Raw genomic sequence first — 24,817 nt, 5'->3', positions numbered from 1 at the left:
TTTCTGCATGGTCAGTAATTGTTTATCAAACTTCCTTCTTTGGTTTACTGTGGTCTCTTTTTCAAACTTCCAGGCTCTCAGTCATTTGCTAGGTGTTTGTTTGTTTGATTTTGTTTGTTTGTTTTAGCACACAGACACCACAGGCTTTTTTGTTGAGGGAGTACGCACGTAGCAGCATAGTTTAAGCAGGAAAGGGAAAGGAAGTTATTACTGCTTTCTTCTGGTTGCCTGTAATAATAAATCATAATTAGCCATTGCCTAACCAGTGACTAGAGAGTTATCTTCATGAGTTTATGTGACCCCAAAAGTTTCAGTTTACATACCCTCTCCCTTAGTGATCTTGCTTGTGGAGAGACTTTTCCTTCCTGAAGTTAGTCAAAGGTTCCAAGAATTGAAGTTGAAGCTTCAAAGTACAGGAAAAGTGAATGTTGTCTTATCCTATTGCTATAGTGGAAATCCAGCTGGTAGCATTTAAATAACAAGGGTGTTAGACTTCATGTCCATCAGTGAGGTGCTCAGCATAACACCAAGCTTTGCTTTTTGCTTTTAAACTCCATACCTTTAGAGAAATAATATGTGTATGTATATTTGTATGAATATATGATAATATAGAACTAAATCCTTAAATAATTATTCAGGCCTTACTTAACCAAAATCTTACTGAAAACTGAATGAGAACTTCAGGAGTTGCCATGCTGATGATTACCGTTATGCACATACTTTATATGTTGTGTGTGAGAGAGAGAGTATGAAAGAGAACACATGGAAACAGAACATTGAATATATACATGAAGAGAGTATTAGAGCTGATTACAAAAACAGAAGAAGTAAAAATTTCACATATATCCCTTTGGATATTGTAGACATGGAAGTAACATTTTATCACTTTGGAAATTTAAAACATAATAAAACTTACTGTTTTACTTCGTTTTATTTCAAATAATTTTTGCTACTGTGGTCATTTTTAAACTGGGCTCTGGTTTTCAAGTTCTGAGTTTCTAAACATATATATATATATTTTTTACACATATGAGAGAGACTCTCATAACTCACTTGAGGCTTTGTCTCTCATTTTCTATGGGTCATTTTCTTAGTGATGGTTAAAAAAATATTCCCCTTTCAACCCTTGTGTATTAGTTCTTTCATTCTCACAAATTTGTTATATATATTTATTTGTGTACAGTAGCTTTAGATCACATAAAATACAACAGAGTAATGTATCTATTTTAGTCTTATTCTATAAAAATCTGGAAACTGCATATTCTGGATTCAGGTTGCTCCTTTTGTTATATTGCTAACTCTTGCAATTTTATTGTGACTAGTGATTTTTGTTGTTGTTTTATCTGTCTCTTGAAAACATGATAAATACTGCCAACTCTCAAATTTTCCCGTATTCAAAATTGCCACTATTCCTATTTGTCAGTGAGGCTGAAGCCAGCAAGATGGCTGCCATTTCCTTACAGTCCATAAGCACATGGAAGTGATGCTGCTCTTAATGAGGGCACTGGGTGAGCAAGAGGCAGATTTAGGGGTTGAAGGAGGATGTGTGGGGGCAGTAAGGAGGCTGAGGGGAATGTCGAGGACAGTGATGGATGTGAAAGATGGAGGGTGGTGGTGGGGAATGATGTCTCCTCTGAACAGCCAGTGGAAGGCAGTACTGTAGTATTGCCAACTTTTGTGAACTGATGTTCAGTCACTGGGATTTAGAGCCTGTAGGAGCAGCTGTCACAATAGCTGTCACAAGAAGCTCCTCCAATCCCATGACCTTCAGGGCTCAGCAGAGCTGTGTGCAAGAGCCTTGGGGCTAAGGACATAGACCTGCCCTGTAACTGAGCCTTGCCTTCAATGTATGATCCTGTAGCACAGAGAGGGTCCTGGAACAGTGGAAGGCAGTGGAGAGGGGACTCAGGGAAAGGCTGCTGCTGGGTCAAGAGCCTCAGACTCAGCAGCAACATTCCCTGCTTCCTGCTGCCTTGGAACTTCTCCTGTACTTGGGATCTGGGTGGAGGAAAAGCCCTGAAGGGGATGGAGGGAGTCAAGGATGTGGTACATCTGGGTAGAGGGAAGAAGAAAACCATAAACTTGATTTAAACTGAAATAAAAGTGTCCACACATCTTTTGGCACTGGTTTAATGGAATGAGTTTAAAATCATATCTTAAATTAAATTGGTGCCAATAGTGTGGATGAGTCCTTAGACTCTGGTCCTCTGGGCATGGTATGGACACTACTAAAGTCCCTGTCTGGGCTAAGGTATTGTCTAACACATGATCATTAACATATTTTAAACACTGTTCAGCACTTAGCATAAACAAGGTTTTAGCACCTTTGAAAACACATTAACTGATCAACCCATAGGTTCCCACATATTGTCAACTAGAATAGCTAGCACTTTTTTAAAGTTGGCCAACTATATCTACACTAGATGCAAACTCAGTTTAAAGTTGTGGTATCTAACACATTTTCAAATGTGGCCTATTTTCCTGTTCTAGACAGGGTTGTAGATCATAGAAAGAAATAGGTTCTTCTCCCTCCCTTCTCTTGTAGTCCCCTCTACCGTTTCCGTGGTTCATTGCTTGGCAATGGCTAACAGAGAGTTTTTTCGTAAGCTTAGTCTATGTGTGGATTGGAGGGCTTAAACCTGTTCTCATGGTAATTGTCTTTCAAGGTGAATTGATTCTCAAAAGATTGTCAGGAGGATTTGGTAGCACACCCACCTTCTCACCAGAATCTGAAGCTTTCTTCACAGCAGTAGGTATATTGGTAAGTTCCCAGGTCCAAGTCAGTAGAAGAAAGGAGCCAGAAAGGCTGGCAGTCAGAGCTAGCGGGACAAGAATTATAGGGAAGAACAAGATACAAAGTTAGCACCGGTAGTGAGCCTGTGCTGTCTACTTAGCTCACCCAGTGCTTCATTTAGATGTTGACTAGTCTAGTAGACAGGACTGAGATTGGTGGGACACTACACTTGAGGGTTTGGGAGACAAGGAGCAAAAGTTGCTCATTATCTCTCTCTCTCTCTCTCTCTCTCTGTGTGAAATTCCCCTATTTTTAGATCTTTCTTCCATAATGTGACACTAGATCCTTTGTGCTTTTTTCTCATTCTCTGAAGCCACTTTTTAAATCTGAGTGGCCGAACAACTTGCTTCTTTACTATATATGGTATTCAAATACCTACACAGTGTCTTGCAGGCCAGGGGACGTTGGAAAATATTATGTGAAGGTACTCTCCCAAGTTCCTTCCACAACCGAACCTCTACCAACTTGGGACACCAACATGAGACAGCACTCAGTGGACTATATACTCAAGACTTTTCAATGCAGTTTTCCCTCTTCTTTCTTTCATTCTTTGATCAGCAGTGAAATGATTAAGAGTGTTAAAGAATTAAAAGCAGCAGAAGGTATGATTCCCAGCACAGGTAGACAATACACACACTAACTCTGCTTGAGATAATGTGTTAAAAATAGTAGTGTGGCCATGGTGGTACAGGTGGCAGCTTGGATTAGCTGACCAAGTACAATCCAGCTTGACCCCCTTGGTTCAGGTGGCTAGCCTGGGCCTCTGCCTGTGCCAGTCTGGCCACACTGCTATTTTTAGTGTGTTAGCTCAAGCAGAGGTAATACACATATGTCCCTCTGAGCTGGGACTCTCATCTCCTAGCTGCTGTGTAGACATGGCCTCAGACAGACCTAGCTATTTTGGTTTACCCTCTAGTCACATTTTGTAAGTTTTCTTCAAAGCTACGAGGGATAGAGCCTTTTTTTTTTTAAACCGAAAGCTTAGGTCTGGCACATAAGATGGCTGTTATCAAGATAAAGTACTAGTTTGCCAATCCAGTGCAAGGCAGCCAGTTCTAGTCTCTTCTTCCACGGTTCTGTTCCCTACAAGATCAGACTCTTTAATGGTAGCCCAGCAAATACCTTCATTGTAAATATTAGCTGGAGGCAAATTGTCCATTAAACCATAGAATATAGGATTAGAAGGTACCATAAGGATCATCTAGACTAACCCACTGCCAAAATGCAGGATTTGTTGTCTCTAAACCATCCAAGCCAATGGCTATCCAGCCTCCTTTTGAAAACCTCCAGTGAGGAAGCTTCCACAACCTACCAAGGCAGTCTGTTCCATTGTTCTACCATCTTACAGTTAGGAAGGCTTTTCTTGAGATTTAACCTAAATCTGCTATGCTGTAGTTTGAACCCACTGCCTCTTGTCCTGCCTTCTGTGGCAAAAGAGAACAACTTTTCTCCATCTTTTTTGTGGCAGCCTTTCAAGTATCTGAAGACCACTGTCTGTCCCTACTTAGTCTCCTCTTTTCCAAACTAAACATACCCAGTTTCTTCAGCTTTTGCTCGTGTGGCTTACATTCCATCCCTTTGATCATTTTTGTCACTCGCCTCTGGATCTTTTTCAGTTTCTCTACATCCGTTCTGTACATTGGTGACCAAAACTAGACACAGTATTTCAGCTGAGACCTAACCAGCACTGAGTAGAGAGATACTATCTCATACTGTGACTTGCATGTTATGCCTCTGTTAATGCAACCTAAAATTGGATTTGCTTTTTTTGCAACAGCATCACACTGCTGACTCATGCTGCAGCTGTGATCCACCACAACTCCCAGATCCTTCTCAGCAGTGCTGCAGCCAAGCCAATTTTCCTCCATTATATATTTGTGAATTTGGTTTTTCTTCCCTAAATATAGCACCTTATATTTGTCTTCGCTGAATTTCATTTTGTTGTCTATAGCCCAGTTCTCCAGTTTATAAAGATCCCTCTGAATTTTAGCTTGATTTCTGAAGTACTGGCAACTTCCCACCCAGCTTTGTGTCATCTGCTAATTTCATCAGTGTGCTATTTATACCTACATCCAGGTCATTAATAAAGATGTTAAATAATACTGGACCCAGAACAGATTCCTTTGGAATTCCACTTGAGGCCTCCCTCCAATCTGACATCATTCCATTAATAGTTACTCTTTGTTTCCAATTATTTAACCAATTATGTATCCACTTAATGGTAGTTCTGTCAAGCTTGCATTTCTCCAGCTAACTTATCAGAATGTCAATAATAATGTTTGGCTTTTTTCTCCTCTAGTAGGTGCCTTTGGGGTGAGTGTCTTGACTGAGCTCTAGCAGAGAGCAAAATCTCTGTGCCTTCTACTTAGGAAAATATTATATCTATCAGATTTTAATCAGAGTGCCAACATTTTGTCTCATTTATAGGTGACAGGTTTCTAACAGGCTTTGGAAGACCGACGAGGAGCTATTATCAAATTTCATAGATGATGACCAATGGCAGGCAGGTTGACAGAAAGATCTGTAGCTCCAGACATCAGATGAAGATATTAGATGAGTTTGTGTGCTTTCTATACTTTGGATCATGTTTTAGATTGACGGTAGTGGGTCCTATTCCAGAGGACTAGATTGCTCAATTTGTAGTTGCTTTGACAAGGTTCAGTTAGAGACTCTGAATCAGATTTCTACCATTATGACTGGTATTACAATTTGTGTACCACTTCCTGGTTCTTATGGCACTGGTAAGAGTGGTCTATGTTTTGGCCTGGTATCCCTAATTGGCCTCAGGTTTAGCAACTGGAGGTGGACTATGGCAGATAATAGTGACTCCACACTTAGAATCAAGCAAGCCCTGTAGCAAATTATTCTGAAACACATATCAGCAAGGAAAGTGTGTTGGGAACTTGATGTTCTTTAGGTTTATTAAAGCTCCTCAAAGGCTTTTCTCCTATAAGCCCTGTATTAAGATTGCAGGGACTGAAAGAGGCTGGGTAACTGTTTTATTATATTTAAAGTTTTAATAGAGTTGCAGCCTGAGGTCTTTATACCAAAGAATTGTATTGTGAGTTTTATTTGCACTGTTCACAAAATAGTACCAGCAATATTTTGGGTATTGCCACAAAAATACTATTTTAATGTCACACTCTGTCATCACTTAAACCCCTGAAAACAATGAAATTTGCTGGCCAGGTGAACATTTGTTGGTTTATACTATCCTTAACACTTTTTTTGCACCAACCCAGCCAAACCTACTACATGATCAAATGGGATGTTTCTCCAGGGAAGAGGAAAGCTCATTCAAACACCAGTCATAAAGCAGAAGTTAATCCTTCTCTAGGATGGACTAACTACTTTGCTTTTATGAGTGGGTGTGAAGTGAAGATTTGAAAGAGTCATAGGAAGGGCTTATAGACATATCCCCTCTCCCAGGTGAGCAACTGGAGTGTTTGGAAATAAGCACTAGGTCCTCCCTGAAGGAGGGGTCTTCAGAGAAAATTCTCCCATTTGCTCCCTAGCTGTGAATTCTTCTGTCCCTCCCCTGCCCCATTACTTTTACAAACAATTCACAGAGCCCAGCACGTCTACTGAGAATTTGTGCCCATTTGGGTGTTCATTGAGGAACCTGAGGAATATAATATGATATTATATCATATCTCAAGGAGCAGATGAGGGTGGAAGGTCTAGAGGAAGGAGAGACTTCCCAATCAATTCAAATTTTTAAAAAGAGTTTATACTCAGTTCATGAAATGGATGAAATTTTGGACCATTTCTTATTTTGACTGAATCAATTTGCCCATTCATAATTAGAAGTAGCCAGAAGGGCTAAGTGTGCCAGAAGCCCCAGAAAGCTCTTATACCAACAGCTGTAGAGGATAAATTTTGATTGGTGGAGCCCTATAGAAATAAAGAGACATATTTTAATAACCTTTCTCAATTTTTTTAATATTTATTCCTTATAACATTTGTTATAACAACAACTATAGATATTATGGATCCCTCACAAATAGCTATTCCCATAAGCATTCTTATATCTGTTTATAGTTTAATTGACTTCAGTGTGGTTAGGCGAAGGAGTAAGCATGGAATTAAGCGTTTGCAGGATTTGGCCTTTTATAAAATAAATTGTAGCATGCTGATAAGTTCTTTTGACAAAAGGTGTCATGCTATCGTATATAACTTTCTAGTGTCACAAGTATTGATACTTGATATTGTAACATAATGTAAGTATAACAGATATCTAACCGAATACAGTAGCATGTCAGTTGACAGTACAGAGTTGCAGTTGATAACAGCTGTATTAAAATTGATCCACAAATAAAGAGCAAATATATTTGAAATTAATGACCACATTTTCAAAGCGGTTTCAAGGTGGTTTTATTTTGTGCATGTGAATGTGATAGATTCTGTCACTTGACTGAATAAGTCAATAAAATGTATACATGTAAAAGTATGTGCACACATTTTCATCCATGCAAATAGAGGCAACTTACCTGTAACTGTTTTAGCTTCCACAGTGCTCATTGGTCTGGGATTTTTTGGTACAGAATATATTTTAACATAAACATCACAACCAGATTATTACATTCTGTATGTAAAATATATATATATACATTATTAGGGAGTAAATTATACTGTGACTTCCCTGTGTTGTCCTTAGTAAATATACATTTGATATTTTTATTGCACATTTGTATTCTGCATACTAAGGCTGTATTTATGAAATATATATTTTGCCTATGGGAATGTTGATATGTCTGATGTTATGGGAATCTGTGAATAGGGATTGAAAAATTTTGTAAATTAACTCAAATTAAAGAATTACATTCTATTTTGTTCCATAGAAAATTCTACAGAATTCCACAGATTGCTGAAAACAATATTTTTATCCCTTTACCTGGGATGCTATTTTTTGGGCTGCTCAGAGGAGATCTGATTTGCTCCGGCCAGCTAGCATATAGGGGAGCTTTCTCACATAGCTCCCAATGGGTGCTACATTTATTGTATGAGACAAGTCACAGGGGCAAAAGGGAAGGCACCTCTTGCTTCCCATCTGTGACTACAAGGCTTTTCCTCCACCCATCCATGTATTCATACGGACATGGTCATGGATAGCATGTATATTACAAAATTCTGCTGCTGTTCCTCAAGTTTGCAAAAAAAATAGGCTATGCCTTCATTAGAGTAATTAAATTTGTTTTCCCATCCTCTGTTATGAATTGAATTGATTTACATAACTAATGCATTCCTTTCTTGTACTCCCAGTTTCCTACATTTAGCCTTGCATACCTGTAGATCCCATAGTAAGTTGTCTTTGAAGGATGGATTAGCAGTTTTGTCCTATCAGGCACCAGTGAGATGGTGGTGGTTCTGTCTTATATATTCAGGTTCAGTTAAGAGAATTGAGAGGAAACAAATCCTGTAAAGAAGAATAGCCTTAATCATTGAACTCAGACATGCTTGTAGTAAATCACACTTACATCTACTTTAAGGCACTTTTAAATTGCCAGCCCAGTGTGAATTAGAATCAGGCCCAATAATACCTGACAATAGTTTATGAACTATAAGAGGGAGTGCTTTCCCATTTAAGGAGCACTGGAGTAAAAGACCAGACAACCCCTGTTCTGTGAGAAAATAGGTGTTCAAGTAGGGAAATGCAGCCATGGGGTTAACTGGCTAGCTACCCCCTGAACATGATAAACCCAGCTGTTAGGTGACTTACAGAAAGGGAGGGGCAGACAACCAGGAGAGGAGAATTGTAGGGGAACACTGACTCTGGAGAAAGGCTGCCTAGGGTGGGTACTAGAACCAGATGGGAGATTGGTGGGCTGAGGAAGCCTGCCTGATTCACAGCACAGCCTCCAGGTCAGGGTCCCTGAACAAAGGGGAAGAAGTATGCGAGTCCAGGCATGAAGGGGGGCTCTGTGCAGCAGGCCAAGAACCCACATACTGGTGACTGAGGAAGCCTGCTTTAACTCATGGCAAGCCTCAGGCAGGAGAGCTGTGAGATGCAAAGTAATGCACACTGGAAAACATAAACCCAATTATACATAGAAAATGGGGTCTAAATTAACTGTTACCACTCAAGAAAGAGATCTTGGAGTCATTGTGTATAGTTGTCTGAAAACATCCACTCAATGTGCAGCAGCAGTCAAAAAAGTAAACAAAATGTTGGAAATCATTAAGAAAGGAATAGCTAATAAGACAGAAAATATCATATTGCCTCTATATAAATCCATGATACACCCACATCTTGAATACTGTGTGCAGATGTGGTCCCCCATCTCAAAAAAGATATATTGGACTTGGAAAAAGTTCTGAAAAGGGCAACAAAAATTATTAGGGGTATGGAACAGCTGCTGTACAAGAAGAGATTAATAAAATTGGGACTTTTCAGCTTGGAAAAGAGATGACTAAGGGGGGATATGATAGAGGTCTATAAAATCATGACTGGTGTGGAGAAAGTAAATAAGGAAGTGTTATTTACTCCTCCTCATAACACAAGAACTGGGGGCACCAAATGAAATTAATAGGCAGCAGGTTTAAAACAAACAAAAGGAAGTATTTTTTCACACAGTGCACAGTCAATCTGTGGAACCCCTTGCCAGAGGATGTTGTGAAGGCCAAGACTATAACAGGGTTCAAAAAAGAACTAGATAAATTCATGGAGGACTGGTCCATCAATGGCTATTAGCCAGGATGGGCAGAAATGGTGTCCTTAGCCTCTGTTTGCCAGAAGCTGGGAATGGGCAACAAGGGATGGATCACTAGAACCTGTTCTGTTCATTTCCTCTGGGGCACCTGGCATTTGCCACTGTCGGAAGACAGGAAACTGGGCTAGATGGGCCTTTGGTCTGACCCAGTATGGCCACTCTTATGTTCTTACGAGATCTCTGAACCAAGAGGAAAGAGTTGTGAGTCCAGGGACCAAGATAAGAAGAGACCTGTCTGAAAGACTCTCCAGAGAGGGCCTGCATTGGAATGGCAGAGCTCCCTGGCTTACTTAGTGCCACAATGAACCTTGGTTCCCCTCTGAGCTCCAGGGCTGAGACATCTTGTCAATTTTAATCCACCTGTCAACATTTTCAAGAAGGGGTAGGAAAGGGCATCACTCCAGAGATGAGACAAGACAGACATCTCACTCTCCAGGACCCTCAGAAACAAGTTGTTGGGACTCATCTTAAACTCTGCAGCTGAAGGACAGCTAGTGGCCTAAAATGAGCTCCTCAACTCCAGCTTGAAAGGAGCACAATGCCAGTTAAATCCACCTTTCCTCTGGCAATGACTTTTCAGCACTCTTGGTACCCAGCACTTCAGATGGTGGCCCTAGTTGGTGCCCTGTAGTATACAAACCATAGGCCTGAAAGCCAGCATCCTCGGAGCCATTTCTAGGGTTAGATCCCTTGCTCTTAAGATTGAGAACAATTAAGAGGCAGAGGTAGAGGAATAATTGATCCCAGCAGCAGTTTCATCATCCTTCCCTCATGAGGCAGACAATCCCTTTGTGCCTTGTCCAACAGATGATTTTAGGGCATTCTAAGACCCAATGAAATGTATGAGTGAGACTTTTAACATCCCTCTAGAAGTAGTATAAGAAAAGGTACACTAGCTGCTAGACATACAGACATTGGCTATTATTAACTAGAGATTCTACATGCGAAGGACTTGTGGCAGACTCCAGCATTAATATCTACCACTTCCAAAAGGATGAATAGACATTACCGGTTCTTCTCCAGATGAATAATGGCAGCTACCAAACAATATGCACTGGGACAAATTTGTCTTAGCTTATAGAATGACTCGCCTAGGAACATAAGATTTGAAATCCATCTTGCGAAATGGGCAGCTGATACCTAAAACTTTCCTGCTGGCTGTTTTGATGCATCTGATATGTCTGCATGCACCGTGGCCACATGCATTGTGTTCTGAAGATCCTCTGGGCTCCAGTCATGGAGAATACTCAGGGAGGTCCAAATCATAATGGAGGATTTTCCTTTTGAGGGCTGTGATCTCTGAAACTCAAAGACTTGAGGCCTTCCACTCATTAAAAGGACTCTAGAACCATTTTGCATTCTCTGAGCTTGTATGCTTCCCACCCACCCCAGGAGGAAACAAGTCAGACTTCAAACCTTTGCTCCATTCTATTATAATCCATTGGAGCCTCCAAGGAAGAAGCGCAGGTTCCTATGCAGAGGATGCACTGCCTCTTCCTCAGATATGATGCACTCAACATCTTCCTCTCAACAACAGGTTTCATGCCATCTTCAAGAGATTGGTAGAACCTTTGGAGGCTCTCTACCCTTTTCCCTCACTTTTGGCAACTGTCTTTTTTTGGGCGGGGTAGGGGGTGCCTGGATTGGGATCACCACAGACCAGTGAATCCAGGAGATTATCAGCAATTGATATTGCAGTTCCAATTCCTTCCTACCCCACAACCATCTTCCCCATCCCTCTTTAGGGATCTCACTCACAAGATAACGTTAAAGCAAGAGGTGGACTCATCTCAGAGCAATGGAAGAGGTGTCATTACAGTTCAAGGGTCAGGGGTCTTTATTCCCATTATTCTCTCATTCTAAAGAAAGATGGTTAACCTCTCATTCTGGACCTTCAACATCTCAACAGCATATATCTTCCTTACAGGAAATATGTCAGATTCCTAGCAGGAACATCTCATTAGCAGAGCAGTATCTTGCCCTTTGGTCTTCCCACAATACTGAGGATGTACTTGGCAGCCATAGTAGCTCACTTACTGAGACAAGGGATCCAAATCTACCCATATCTCACTGATGAGTTGATCTTTGGAAGATCACCCCAGCAAGTGACAATAGACATAAGTCTCTTGATGGATGTTGACATAATTAATGCATAGCTGTGATGTTTAATATCAGCACAATAGACTTATGTGCCACAGACTGAGAAATGCCAAGTGTTCTGCTCCAGAGGGGCTCCCATCTAGACTCCCTTTAGATGCCTTTCTTATTCCCTGGACACTGGGACTAATGTATGTGTCCCATCCCCCCACCCCCACCCCAATCTCTGTGATATTGATGGTCCTGAGGATTTAGGCAAGATACTGGATCGAGGACCATGATAGCCCCAGTACAGGCCAGGCAATTCTGGAATTCAGATCTGGTGAGCTTCTCAGTGGTAGCTGCTCATCACTTTTCCTGTTCTGCCGAACAGTTTCTCAGCACAGCAGCCAGATGCTATGCCAGCTGGCTGACATTCACCAGAAAAAGCTGTTCAGCTGAAGTTCAAAACTTTCTGCTCCAAAGCAGGAAAGCCTCAATAGACTGACTTATAAAGCTTAGCGGAAGAGATTTGATATTTGGTCATCTCAGCACTATCTGTCTCCCTTGACAACACCCATTTCAGTGATACTGGACTATTTACTAGGTCTGAGACAATCTGGACTTTATGATTGTTCCTTAGGAACACTTGCACATTCCTATTCAGGGCCACACTGTATTTTCTTACCCTACAGTAGCTAGATTCTTTATTGATGTTTTCCCTCCAATGTTGGAGTCATCTCCCTTTTGGGACCTCAATATAGTATTAACAGGGATGACAGACTCTCCCTTTGTTCCCTGTACCACCTAACAGTGAAGACTATTTTTTTAGTAGCCGTTATATCCTTTTGACAGGTAGGGGAGATTCAGACCCTCAGGGTGGGTCCCCCTTATACAATGATTCAAAAGGACAGGATTATTCTCAGGCTCATCCCAAATTCCTGCTCAAAGTTCTTTCAGAATTCCATGTAAACTAATTTATTCATCTTCCAGTTTTCTTACCCAAACCTCATTTCATCTTCATACACTTGATTTAGCAAGACTAGACTTCATACACTTGATTTAGCAAGGGCACTGTCATATTACCTTAACAGGACAAAACCATTCAGGAACACACCTAGACTCTTCGTAGCCATTGTGAAAGTGAAAGGGTCAGTTTCCTCACCAAGATTATCAGAATGGGTCTCTAATTGTATAAAAATATATTATGATCTAGCTAAGTTAGATCTACCTACCCACATAAGAACCCATTTTCAGTTGCTGAAAAAGTGTGCTCTGTGTTTCTGAAAGCTACACAGAGTATATTGATAGTACGGTACATTGTTCAAACTGTATAATTTAGGGAAGCTGGGCATGAAGATCTTGTAAGGGCAGTGTGTAGGTATCCTTCCCTTGGAATTGTCACTTTGTGCAATCAGCATTTCCATCACAACAAAAGGAGTGAGGAAATACTGTCCAAAAGTATATTTATGAACTGTAGTGGTAAATCATCTCTGACAAGGGTTATTTAACAGTTTCCAGAGAGGAGGCAAGCTCCACAAGAGGTAGTGAAATTTCTGTAGCCTTCCCTTCAATTTCTGGGAGCTCTCTCCAGCACATCACTGTGGTTAGCCTTTGGTTGTCCCAGAAGGTTTTGGTTCCTGAAACTGATGGATCTCCTCCCTAGATCACCCGCTTAATCTTCAAATAGTACCGTATGACCCAGGACTTGGTATACTACAGTGACTCTGCTCATGTGGGTCTTTTGACCTGACTCTTGACAGGGTGTGTAAGAAGAGCAAGGTGGTTTTGGAACAGATGATTTCTATAGTGTATGAAGAATCAACATCTTCATGTGTTTTATAGCATTTGAACCTATTTGGGCCTTGTACAGTGATAGAAAAGTTAACAATTTTAGATGTAACACTCATACCATTCAGCTCTTTCATCAAAACAAGCTGAATGTTTTTACAAAATTCTCCAAGGTATCCTGGAGTTTCCTGTGAACCATCTAATACTGTCCACTATAGGTAAAGAACCACTGGTCTAACCTGGTATGGGAATTTCTTGGCTCACTTTGAAGTGATGGTGAATATTTTCCAATTAGCCAGATTATTATTTTCATTACATTCATTTTAAAATATGCATAAGTTGAAAACATGAAACGTGACAATTTAAGATGTGGAAATGCAGCAGTGATTTGGTGGTAATATTAGTAGTACTCAGTGAAAAGGATGTGCATGTATACTCTTTAGAGGAAATAGAGCGAGACAGTTTGTACAGGATGTCGGCAAACATTGCTTCTGTATCAAAAGTATGGATTTCAATGTTCATGTCTGTTTATGATATGAAAAGTCATTCACGACTCCATTTTAATGATCTCTCATCATTTCAGAGAAGTATTCTATTATGTTGAAAAATACTTGATGCTGTTAACAAAGAAGGGCTGGCTTTATACAGAGAAATTGTCCATGCAGCCATTACATGAGAGAAAGTTGAAAAAATAATGACATTTAATACAACACATACAATGGTGAAAATACTAGTTGTGAAATGCAGTTTCTATAACTATAGTTCATTACATTTTCTTTGATCTGTTGTTACTAATTAGTGTCAGGAGATTAAAAACTTTTGTCTGTTTTTGATATCACTCTTCCTTTTCAGTCCCTTTATCTTGTAGACCAGTGTTGAGTTCTAGAGCATCTTTGTCAATTCATGTGTGTTATTTGCAGCAATCATTGTATTGTTTTTAGTAATCACATTATTTAGATATGTCATTGTGTCAAATTTTAATGGAGGCAAGTATATTAGAAAACAAAATAATATTGATAGACTCTGATGATGGCAAGGTGAACGTGTGCATGAGAAAGACCACAAAGAATTCCAGGACCATAGTAGGAGTGCAGGGCAGCTAAATTGGATAGAAAAAGAAAAAAAAACCCATACAAGTCAAAGTAAGATTGTACATCAGAAAAACTACAGCAATCTACTGGAAATTAGTAGATGATAGTCATGAGTAGCTTACAGTGAACCACGGGTTCCAGCTTCCCTGAAGCACAGAAATAGGAACTTGAAAAAACTTGTAAAAGGTGTCCTCAGGGAATCTTCCATTTTTTCACTATGATACCTTTCATCCTAGAATTGTCAAGCCACATGGAAAATAATAGGATTGAATAGTTCAGTGAGTTAAAAGTTAGTATTATTTCTTTTATCAAAAATATTAGGTCTTTCTGTATTTCTAGAACTGTTAGGATTTGTGTAAATTTTAAAACAAGTGAAGTCAATTTGTATTACTCTTTTTTTTTTAATTTAAAATCATTATCTGTGACTAAACAGACACCATTCAAGTGAAAAAGGAACTTAAAGCCCATATTTTTTAACAGATGATTCAACGAGAGGCAGATGTAAAGAATAAGGTAACTGCTGTGGCGTTGACAGACTCTGTTCACAATGTGTGGCATCAAGAAGCTGGCAAAACTATTCGAGAATGGATGCGAGAGGTGAGAATGGTTTTTAAAAGAGTTGGGGCAGACAATGCTATATACAATTCTACAAACATGTATTTAAATACTGATCTCTTCCATTTCTTTAAGATACACAAGAAAGAATTGTTAAAGAACTGTGTAAACAGCATGCCTACATCTGTCCCTGAAATAATTTCGATTAAAAAATTTTCGATTTTTGAAACACAGTCATCAGTGAAAACCAATCAAACTGACTGTAGTTTTGTTTTCTACTACACAGCAAAGTATACACAAATATGTAAGGCACATGATCTGGTAACAGAGTGAGGCACTTAGGACTCCTGGATTCTGAATCTGCTTGCTTTGTGACCTTGGAACAAGTCCTTTAACCTTTTTGTGCCTCAGTTTATGATTTGTAGAACTCGTGTAAATTTATCCACTTCACACAAATGTTATGGGATTTAATTGTTTATAAAGTACTTTAAAGATCCTTTGATGAAGGGGCAAAGCATTCTTATTACTTCTATACTATGGGAACTGCTAGTTGATCTGAGGTTAACCTGATATTGGTTTATGGCCAGCAAGCACAACTTCTCTTCTGTGGGTAGAATATAACGGAATACATTTATTACGTATTTTAAGACTTAAGTTTGGGATAGCTGCAATTAAAAAAGAAAGAAAGAATTTGTAATGTGAGATCAACTAAACTCTTGTTTGTGAATCTGTGTTCCTGATCAAATAAAGGTCATACTGTTTGTCATTGGGAATGTTTTCTGTATTTATCTAGTCTTATTTTGAAATTTTAAAACAAGCAATATATATTCCTAATATAAACTAATTTATCCTGTACTTTTTAATAGGAGTGAGTTTTGGATTATGGATTTAGTGAAACATTGTTTATAGACTACCTATTCCTAACTTAACCTTATCGTTTTATAGGCCATGACTGATGGGAATAGAGAATCACCTGGGATGCAGTCTGACAGCTCTGACTTAAATGTTAAAAATATAAAGAATACTAACCCCTCTAGGCTCTGTCAGAAAAATCCTCATTTTTCTATGGGAAATCAAACCCTTAAAATATATGTTACATGGTAAAAACTGAAAATGTTAAGTCCTATCATTTGAATCTGACAACTCATTTTTCTCTGAACATTTAGTCTGAATGAGACAAGTACATTACCTTTAATTTCATTTACAGAAAGTAGATGTTAAAGAATAAGTAACATGATTAATGGCCTAAAACGTGGATGGAGTGTCATAACTTTACATTAGCATTGGAAATCTCCTATAAGAAGTATTTTTACATATGTGAAGTGTAGGTGAGTGGTATTAAGACTAACATATCACCTAGCTATCACTTACTTAATCAGGTTTAGGGCTACGGGTAGAATGAATAAGAATTAAAATGTACACCTAATCACTGTCTGTCTGTAGTGCTAATTGCTGTCATTGAAAGAATGAATTGTTTAAAAAGTCATTCTTCATTGAAACTATCTCTCCTTTATCATTGGTGGCCTATTTTTAGTACCTGTAGAAGTCATGATTTTTGAATTTATTAGGAGCTGTGATGAATGATAAAACAAATCATCCATTTACATATCTTGACACTGCTTTCGAGAATACTTATTTCTTACAGGCAACTGTCACATTGCACATAAAAGCTGGTTAATTGAGTGCTAATCTTCTGTATTATCTCAAACTCTCTGATGTAGTGTTCTAGCAGTAGTTAGTATTAATTTTATTTTTTCAAATGAATGTAATACCTAATAAAAATCCTAGTTCTTTTATAATGTCTTACATTTGCAGTTTTACATTCAGCTGTTAATTAAAATTAGGCATGCAAATTATAAAATTTGTCTCTATTTTAAACCTTAAAGCCTGTGTGAAACATAGAAATACTAACATTTTAACCATTTTTACTGAAAAGATAACATTACTGGATAGTGTTTGTTTTCATGGGTTTTTTTCCACACAGTTCAATAGTTTCATTGATCTACTGTTTCTTACAAAAATCTGCCATGCTTTGTGAACTTCACTTTCTAATCTCATACAGCAACCCTTCCTTTATGTTGTTCCTGCTCTCCCTGGTCCCAGAACAGTAGGGTTGCCTTGACAAATCTATTCAAAAGCCATTCCTCGGCCTTTATTGGTGGGGACTGGAGGCTTTGAAATTCTCTCCTCACTGCAACACAGCTGACATCTTCTTCCAGACAGAATGAATTAAGGAAATACAATAAGACACTTGATCTACCAGTCAAGGATCTTTCCACAGTGAGGACTGATTCCATGGTGCACAACTAGGGCAGCAAGCATCTAAAAATACACAATACACGCTTGTTTACCGGAATAGCAATCAACCATTTTTGCAATCATGATTGATGGGATGATTTTTTTAGAAATCTGTCTGGAAATTCATTGGCTCTTTCCAAGAAAGTTTTTTTTTAAAATGAAGTTAATCAGTTTTTACACAGGCAAAACTCCAAAATAGTTTTGTAATATGTGAAGCCATGAAGATTTTGTATTTTAACTGACAGTCCTCTAAATAGCCACATTGCTTTGTAAGGTAATCTTAAATATAACAAATGTTGTTTAGTCAGACAAATCCTAATATCTAATATATCCTAATAACAAATTTTGAAGTATTTTATTTGAAATTTTGATACACAATCGTCTCTGAATAAATTTCAGTGAAGAAAAATATTTAAAAGGTATCACAGTAAATTGTTTTTAGTCAGAAATTTAGGACTGAAATGTGAACTTGAGTGTTTGTTAAATATATACCCACAAAGGCTGATATTTACATTTTAAAGTGTCTGTACTAGTTCATTTTACCTAAATTGGCAGTTATTTCAATAATCTGCAATACTATATTTTTCCAGTCATAATCCATTGTTTTACAACTTCACAGCTGCGACGCTGTATCATCAATTGGTTGCATTAGCACACCCTAAAGATTATGACCTCTTAATACAAGCAAGCAAGATGGGAGATTATTTATATTTATCATCAATAATTACTAAACAATTACAAAGAAAAATTATTTGAATTACATCTTGAATAATTTAGGCCCCAATTCAGCCAAGCATTTAAGCACATGCTTAATTTTAAACAGATAAATCCATCCCTAATAAGGCATTGGGACTACTCATGTAGATGCCAGTTCATCAATGCACTTAAATCCATCCTCATTCAAAACAGCATTTCAGGATATACTTAACACTGAGCACATACTTAAGTATTTTTGCTGAATCAGGACTTTGCTGTTTTACTTATATTTGTCCACATGTGAAACTAAGGCCCTGATTCAACAAGGTGCTTAGGCATATGCTTAACTTTAAGCGTGTGAGCAGTACAACTGGGTCTACCTTTCAGTCCCCATTGTGACTGCTGCTTAAAGTTAGTCACATATTTAACTAACTTGCTAAATTGTGTCCTATATCTATAAAGTCTAATGATTTATTCTTGTTTTAGATTATTGGTTCACCATAAAATTGTCTCTTACATTACAGAACTGTTGTAACTGGGTGTCTAGTTCAGAACCACTAGATACATCAGTAGAGTCCATGTTGCCAGACTGCCCACGTGTTTCTGCAGGTATGTATACTTGTTTATAGTATATGTATATGGTGTCACACATGCCCATGAGTGAGTAGTTTGATTGTTTAAAATATGATTATTGTATTATATATTTTTAAAATACTTTTTGCTTTTGCTTTACCCTTCTTTGGCTAAATGATAAGCAAAATAATATGTGACTAGCTTTTGAATGCCTATCATAGACTTCTATTTTTATGATTTTTAGTATTTTATTTTGCCTTTGTCTAGCTGTACTGAATTTCTATGGCTTATTACTAGTTTTGTACCCCTCTTTTTCTCTTTGTGTTTGATTAATTTTTGAGTTATTGGAACTTAAGAAAAATAATTATAGAGATTGTGATAGCTCAGAATTTTACGCTAAATTCTCCAGTAAACAATACAAAAAAGAACAAGTGAATGAAAAAGTGACCTTCTGAAACTCCAGTTAATATCAATCTGTTCTGTACAAACAGTTCCAATTACAAAAATGTAAACCAAAATTATAGTCCACCAGAATGTTGGAACTTCCACTGTGTTGGTGATGTTCTTGAAATGGTAATGTCTTTCATTAATGGAAGCATAAATCATAGGTGTTTTATTCAATGAAAGGGATTAACACAATAAATAATTTGTTAATGTTATAAAATTATGTAATAATTTCAGGAAGATATTAATGAAACATAATTTGTAAATATAACAGCAAGATCTCTAGTATAGGAATAGTCATTCAGAATATAAGAAACTACTACTGAACTTTAATTTGCCAAAAATGAGAAGCACAGTTATAGGATTTCTGTAGAATAGTAAAACAATTTATACTGCACAAGATAGAGGCAACATACTACCCACCATTATATTCATTTTTATTAAGAATGGAATGTTAATTTTTTTCAGACCCTGCTGCACACGAAGCACAATTGTTCATTTTACAAGTTACAGGTTAATATAGGTCTATTTATTTGAAGTCCTCTAAAGTCCTATTCTTGCAAATGAAGCTCAGGATTTTTTTAAAGTCCTATATAAAGTTAGTTGTATTTTATTTTAGAGTTCATTTAAAGCCCCAATCCTGCAGTCAGATCTGCACTGGAACATGGATCCAACTGCATTATTAGTAGATCCAACTGCAAGACTGAAGCCCAGAAGTGCTAAGTGTCAGTTCTGTACAAACCCAGTGAAATAGAAATGTTTCTATTATTGCTGCTGTTGTGGTTGGAAAACTAAAATACGGCTTCAATTCTGAACAGAATTCATAGACCAAACTTTTCATTATTTTTAAAAAGTTGTTGTTGACTTTTGAAAATTTAATACTACACAGAATTAGCAATTCTAGATACATTTTAGTTTTAACTTTAATTTCCCTATCTGTGCCACTGTTGTATAATAATACGTATTACTGGGGGGGAGAGGAAGAGGATCTATAATGTGTTCATTTCAGAAGAGCCAGTCCAGTCTGGCTGGTAAATAACAGGTGTTTTGAATAACAACCAGCATACCAAGAAGGCTCCAGTTGAGCTTTTGTTCTGTTTCTATAATAATATATTTCAATAATGTAAAGGTTATAATATAACTAAGCTAAAATCAGGATATTCAAAATAAAGACAGACACTTTATTTATATATTTTTACTCTTTAATGATGATGTGCATTAAGAACCAAGCTTCGGTCTGAGCTTTACAGTTCCAAAGAAAATGAGTCATATTGGGCATAGTTTTAATGTTACAACTGGTGAACTCCTGGCCCCATTTAAATAAATGGGAGTTTTGCCATTGACCTCAAAGGAGCCAGGATTTCACCCAATAATTATATGTAGGTTTTTGTATTTAATGTCATAATTTAAATTATGTGCAGCACTTTGATGTTTTAGAAAATATAACATATAGTTCAGTGGTTTGAGCATTGGCCTGCTAAACCCAGGGTTGTGAGTTCATTTAGGGATCTGAGGTAAAAATTGAGGATTGGTTCTGCTTTGAGCAGGGGGTTGGACTAGATGACCTCCTGAGGTACCTTCCAACCCTGATATTCTATGATTTTGCAAATAGATTTTGACTACAATGATTTAAACATAAATTATGTAATACCAATTTGATGATTCTCCAGTATATAATCAGAACTTTAAATAGGTACAACATTATATAACAGTTGTTGACTTCTAATTTCCTAATGTGTTTTTGTTCATGTTCACTATATTTCTTCTATATTTTATTGTAAGTAGACAACTGTAAGATATTTGCTGAAAGACAAACAGTGAATAATCACTACAGCTTAATTATATATCCTTATTAATATATAAATCTTCATTAAAACTATCCATAATGAATATGTGAAGTGTTACAGCAGATATTACAGCATTAGTAGCCAGTGTGATAGATTTGATTTCAATCCTTCCTTTCTGAGAACTGCACTACTGAAGCAATCCACACTGACATATTGGCAGCATTGTTCTTGGTATTTAAAAAGAACAGTGTTTCAATCATTAGAACAATAAGAAGATTTTTAAAAAAATCCTTTGCAGGAAAAAATGGAATTCACCTCTCTTTTCTGCTTACCACTTTTTACTTACATTTGTACTGAGAAATAAGTTCAAGGTTATCAGAAGCATATCATTGTCTCTTGATCATATCCCATGTGTTAGCTTTATTATACAGGGTCTGATTTCCAGCAACCCAGCACTCCAAGATTCAGGGGCTGGGGGAAGTGGCTACTAATTGTTTGTGAGCAGACCTCTCCTCCACTGATGGCATGGCCCTCTGCTTCTTGAGTCAGTTCTACAGGCCATATCCTTACACAGCACTGGAGATGCTGGCATATTAATAAGTCATCAAACTGGAAAAACAAAGCTGTATATCGAGCAAGGTTGTTCAGACTTTTGATTAGAGTATCAGTGACTGGTTAAAACATATCTGTTGCTAATATTTTCATTCACATTCATATTTACTTATATAGAACTAAAACCAAAAGAGTAATACACTTTAAATTTAAAATTAAAATTACAGAATGAGACTTGGGAACAGTGAGATAATGTCATAGCATTGGATGAGGGAACACAGATAGTTAATGGGGTACAGAGAGACTTTAAAAGCAGTAATTATGGAAGAGTTATCAATTAATTTGATATGAACTTGTAATTTGATGTGGTGGCCCAAAGACGCCAAAGTGATTTTAGGTTCCATACTCGGAGCAATCATGTTACAGATGAGGGTGATGTAGGTTCCCTTTTATACAGCATTGGTGAGACTTCAGACAGAATATTCTATGCAGTTCTGTACAATTCATTTCTCAGGGTCTTAAAGAAGTCATCATGCCAGGGGCAGGTGATCTGTGGGAATATTCCAGAGGGACTAGTGGTCCACATAGATTCCCAGAGATCCTTGGGATTTCACAACTAATTTCAGAACTCTACAGTTTAGGAGAACTGTACCATCTACCTCTCCAAGGTAGATCTGACAACCCCTGTAACTACCTCCACTAGGCTAATGACTCCAAATCTGTGTGTTCTGGAAATTCCCCAAATATTTGTTTATCCTAGAGCTCAGGCTAGGGGAGAGTCCAAATTAGCCTTTACAAACATTATTTACTGCAAGTTTATTGGCAATCAGTTAACTTAAGGTAAAAATTCTAGTATAAGCAAGCCCCATAAGTATTCTTTTGCAGCATTTCCTACATAATTTTGTCCCTTCTGTAGGTTTTTCTGTGATATATACTTTAACCTTCAATCAGCTTCCTGGGTTCTTAGGTGAGATTCACTAGTGTGAAATTTCTGGGATCTCATTGGCATCTTTTTTAAAAGCATGGCCCCATATTGTAACTTTTCAGTCTTCAACATCTATTGCTAAATTAATTCTTCAGAAAAATTAGCAGAAAAATTGGGAGATGTATATTAGGCCTTATCTACACAGGAAAATTGACCCAAATCTCTACTGTGGAATAAATTAACATAGTGATTATTTCAGAATAGAGAGTTCACACATGGAGCTATTCTGAAATAGGTTATTCCAGAATAGCTACTACAATAATTTTCCTCATGTAGACAAGACCTTAGGTTACATGCATTCTCCTTTGCTGTTAACTTTTGGGTGTCCAACTTCTTCTTCTTCTTTCATATGGATTAGATAGGTAGCAACAACTACAAATTTATATCTAAGTTTGGTATCAGAGGGATAGCCATGTTAGTCTGGATCTGTAAAAGCGGCAAAAGGTCCTGTGGCACCTTGTAGACTAAGCTTTCGTGGGTGAATACCCACTTCGTCAGATGCATCTGACGAAGTGGGTATTCACCCATGAAAGCTTATGCTCCAATACATCTGTTAGTCTATAAGGTGCCACAGGACTCTTTGCCGCTTTTATCTAAGTTTGATAGCCAGCACCTTGCCACGACAGTGAGCTGGTGAATGTCCTTCAGGCCCCTGGCAAAAGAACAAAGGGGACACTCATATATGATGTGCTCTATCATTTGTGCCTGGTGACCACAGTTGCATACAGGTGTTTGTTTCATTTTCCTTTTAAAGAGGGAAATTTTCCTTGTCCATTTCCCATGAGATTTCCTAATGCGATTCAATCTGCATCAGTCTTTCCAACATAAATCAAAACCCAGTGGTTCCTTGGCAGGGTCAACAACGAGCTGTTTGTTTTGAGCGGTCAAAATGCTCCAAGTGACTCTCCATTGAGCCTCAGCATCAAAACTGGGTGTAAGGGTCTTGATGTGGTTCCACAGAGCAGTGTGGGATTTTAGACTCGTCTTAGGCAGGTTCTGTAGGTCATCGTGCAGCAGGATCCTCGTGTTTGCATTGACATGGTTAAGAAAATTAGATGTCTGAGCAGCTCTTCAAATCTGTGGAAGCTGGATGTGTGATAGGACTGGGAGCCAGTCGACTGGAGTTGATTTAAGCATCCCTGACACTATGCACATAGAATTGTTGAGTTCAGTGTCAAGGAGTTTAGTGTGACTGCTGTGAGACCACACTGGCACACAATATTCAGCCACAAAATATATCAAGGCAGTTCTTGTGGTTTGTAAGGTCCATGGTGCCCAATTTAAGATACGTTAAAGGGGTCTTATTTTCATAAAGTGTGTGCTCAGCACATTCTGAAAATCACACCCTTTTAACATCTATATAGTTGGGCGCCCAAAAATTGAGGCACCTAAAATCACTAGTCAGTTTTGAAAACCATGGCCAGTATAATTAAGACATCATTAAATAAGAAGATTAAAATATTAAAAGGTAAACAAACTGGTGCAGAGTTGAGGAGTCTACACTGATCCAGAGAAACACTTTGATACAATCTTCCACTGGGAGATGTCAGTGACCGGTTGTAAGCTTTTAAATCCAAATGCTATTCTAGGTCAGTTACCAGGCATTATTTCCTGTTACCAGACAGTCATCTCAGGTTTATTTTCCAGACAATATATATTTTTATTTTAGGCAAAATTTCTAATACAACTCACTTGCTTTGAGTTAGAGGCAAAGCATTTTGATTTTTATACAGTGCTCATGTTATATTACATATACACAAAAAGTAAGATGCTTGCCAATAGCAGCCTATAGTCCAAATTAGACATAATACAGCAAGGGATGCCAATAAATAAATGCTGAAGGGAAAAAAACGATGGTAATAGCAATGAAAGTTCATGAAATATTCTTACTGGGTTACAGTCACTCCACCTGCATAGAGTCCAAACAATTGTTTCTTGTGCATGAGAAGTGCAGGAATGCTGTGCAGGTCTAGATCCCTTCTTAGGTTGAATGGGGAGTGAGTGTGGAATGAGGGGAAAGGTGGTGGTACTCTTCCAAGCTCAGCCCATGAAACTTTGCCTACATTAGTTGCCAAAATGAGGCACTACTCACTGTTGATTATGCAGATGCTCAAAATGTGGTCACATTGCTGCTTAGCTCCCTGTGTGCCGGTGTGTCAATGCAACAGCTCCCTCTCTGGCCAGGCAGAGTGTTGCATCAGAATTCACTGGTCTGGTGGGGCAGTCAGTCAGTCTATCTTGCTTGAGTCCCACTAGGGTGTTTGGGTTTTCTTCTTATTCCTGGTGGGGTCAGCTGGTCCTGGTACCTAGGGGTCTGGAAATCTCCTCAGTTCTAAAGACTCTCCAGGAGTTGGTAGGGTCTGCCCAATCCACTGGGTTCCAGTTCAAGTTCCATAAGCCAGACCGGCAGAATCAAGACTCAGTGATTCTGGTTGTACCCTGAGCTCCTTTCTACCTCCCCTAGT

At 38.2% G+C, this 24,817-nt stretch overlaps 1 protein-coding gene across 15 annotated transcripts in view; it reads left to right on the top strand.

Moving 5' to 3' along the window:
* The window catches only part of FAM172A (family with sequence similarity 172 member A), a 372,757-nt gene that overhangs the window by 238,547 nt on the left and 109,393 nt on the right, over positions 1-24,817 (top strand). For 11 of the 15 annotated variants that reach the window (XM_043514568.1, XM_038403039.2, XM_038403037.2 and 8 more), the window contains 2 exons: positions 14,943-15,059; positions 18,536-18,620. In XM_043514568.1, the coding sequence (XP_043370503.1) occupies positions 14,943-15,059; positions 18,536-18,620 (202 nt within the window). The remainder of the gene's footprint in view (positions 1-14,942; positions 15,060-18,535; positions 18,621-24,817) is intronic. The other 4 variants (XM_038403038.2, XM_043514570.1, XM_043514574.1 and 1 more) reach the window with 1 other exon arrangement.

The sequence above is a fragment of the Dermochelys coriacea genome, chromosome 5 (assembly GCF_009764565.3).
Source record: "Dermochelys coriacea isolate rDerCor1 chromosome 5, rDerCor1.pri.v4, whole genome shotgun sequence".
Taxonomy (NCBI): domain Eukaryota; kingdom Metazoa; phylum Chordata; order Testudines; family Dermochelyidae; genus Dermochelys; species Dermochelys coriacea.
This window is presented reverse-complemented; position numbering and strand designations above follow the sequence as displayed.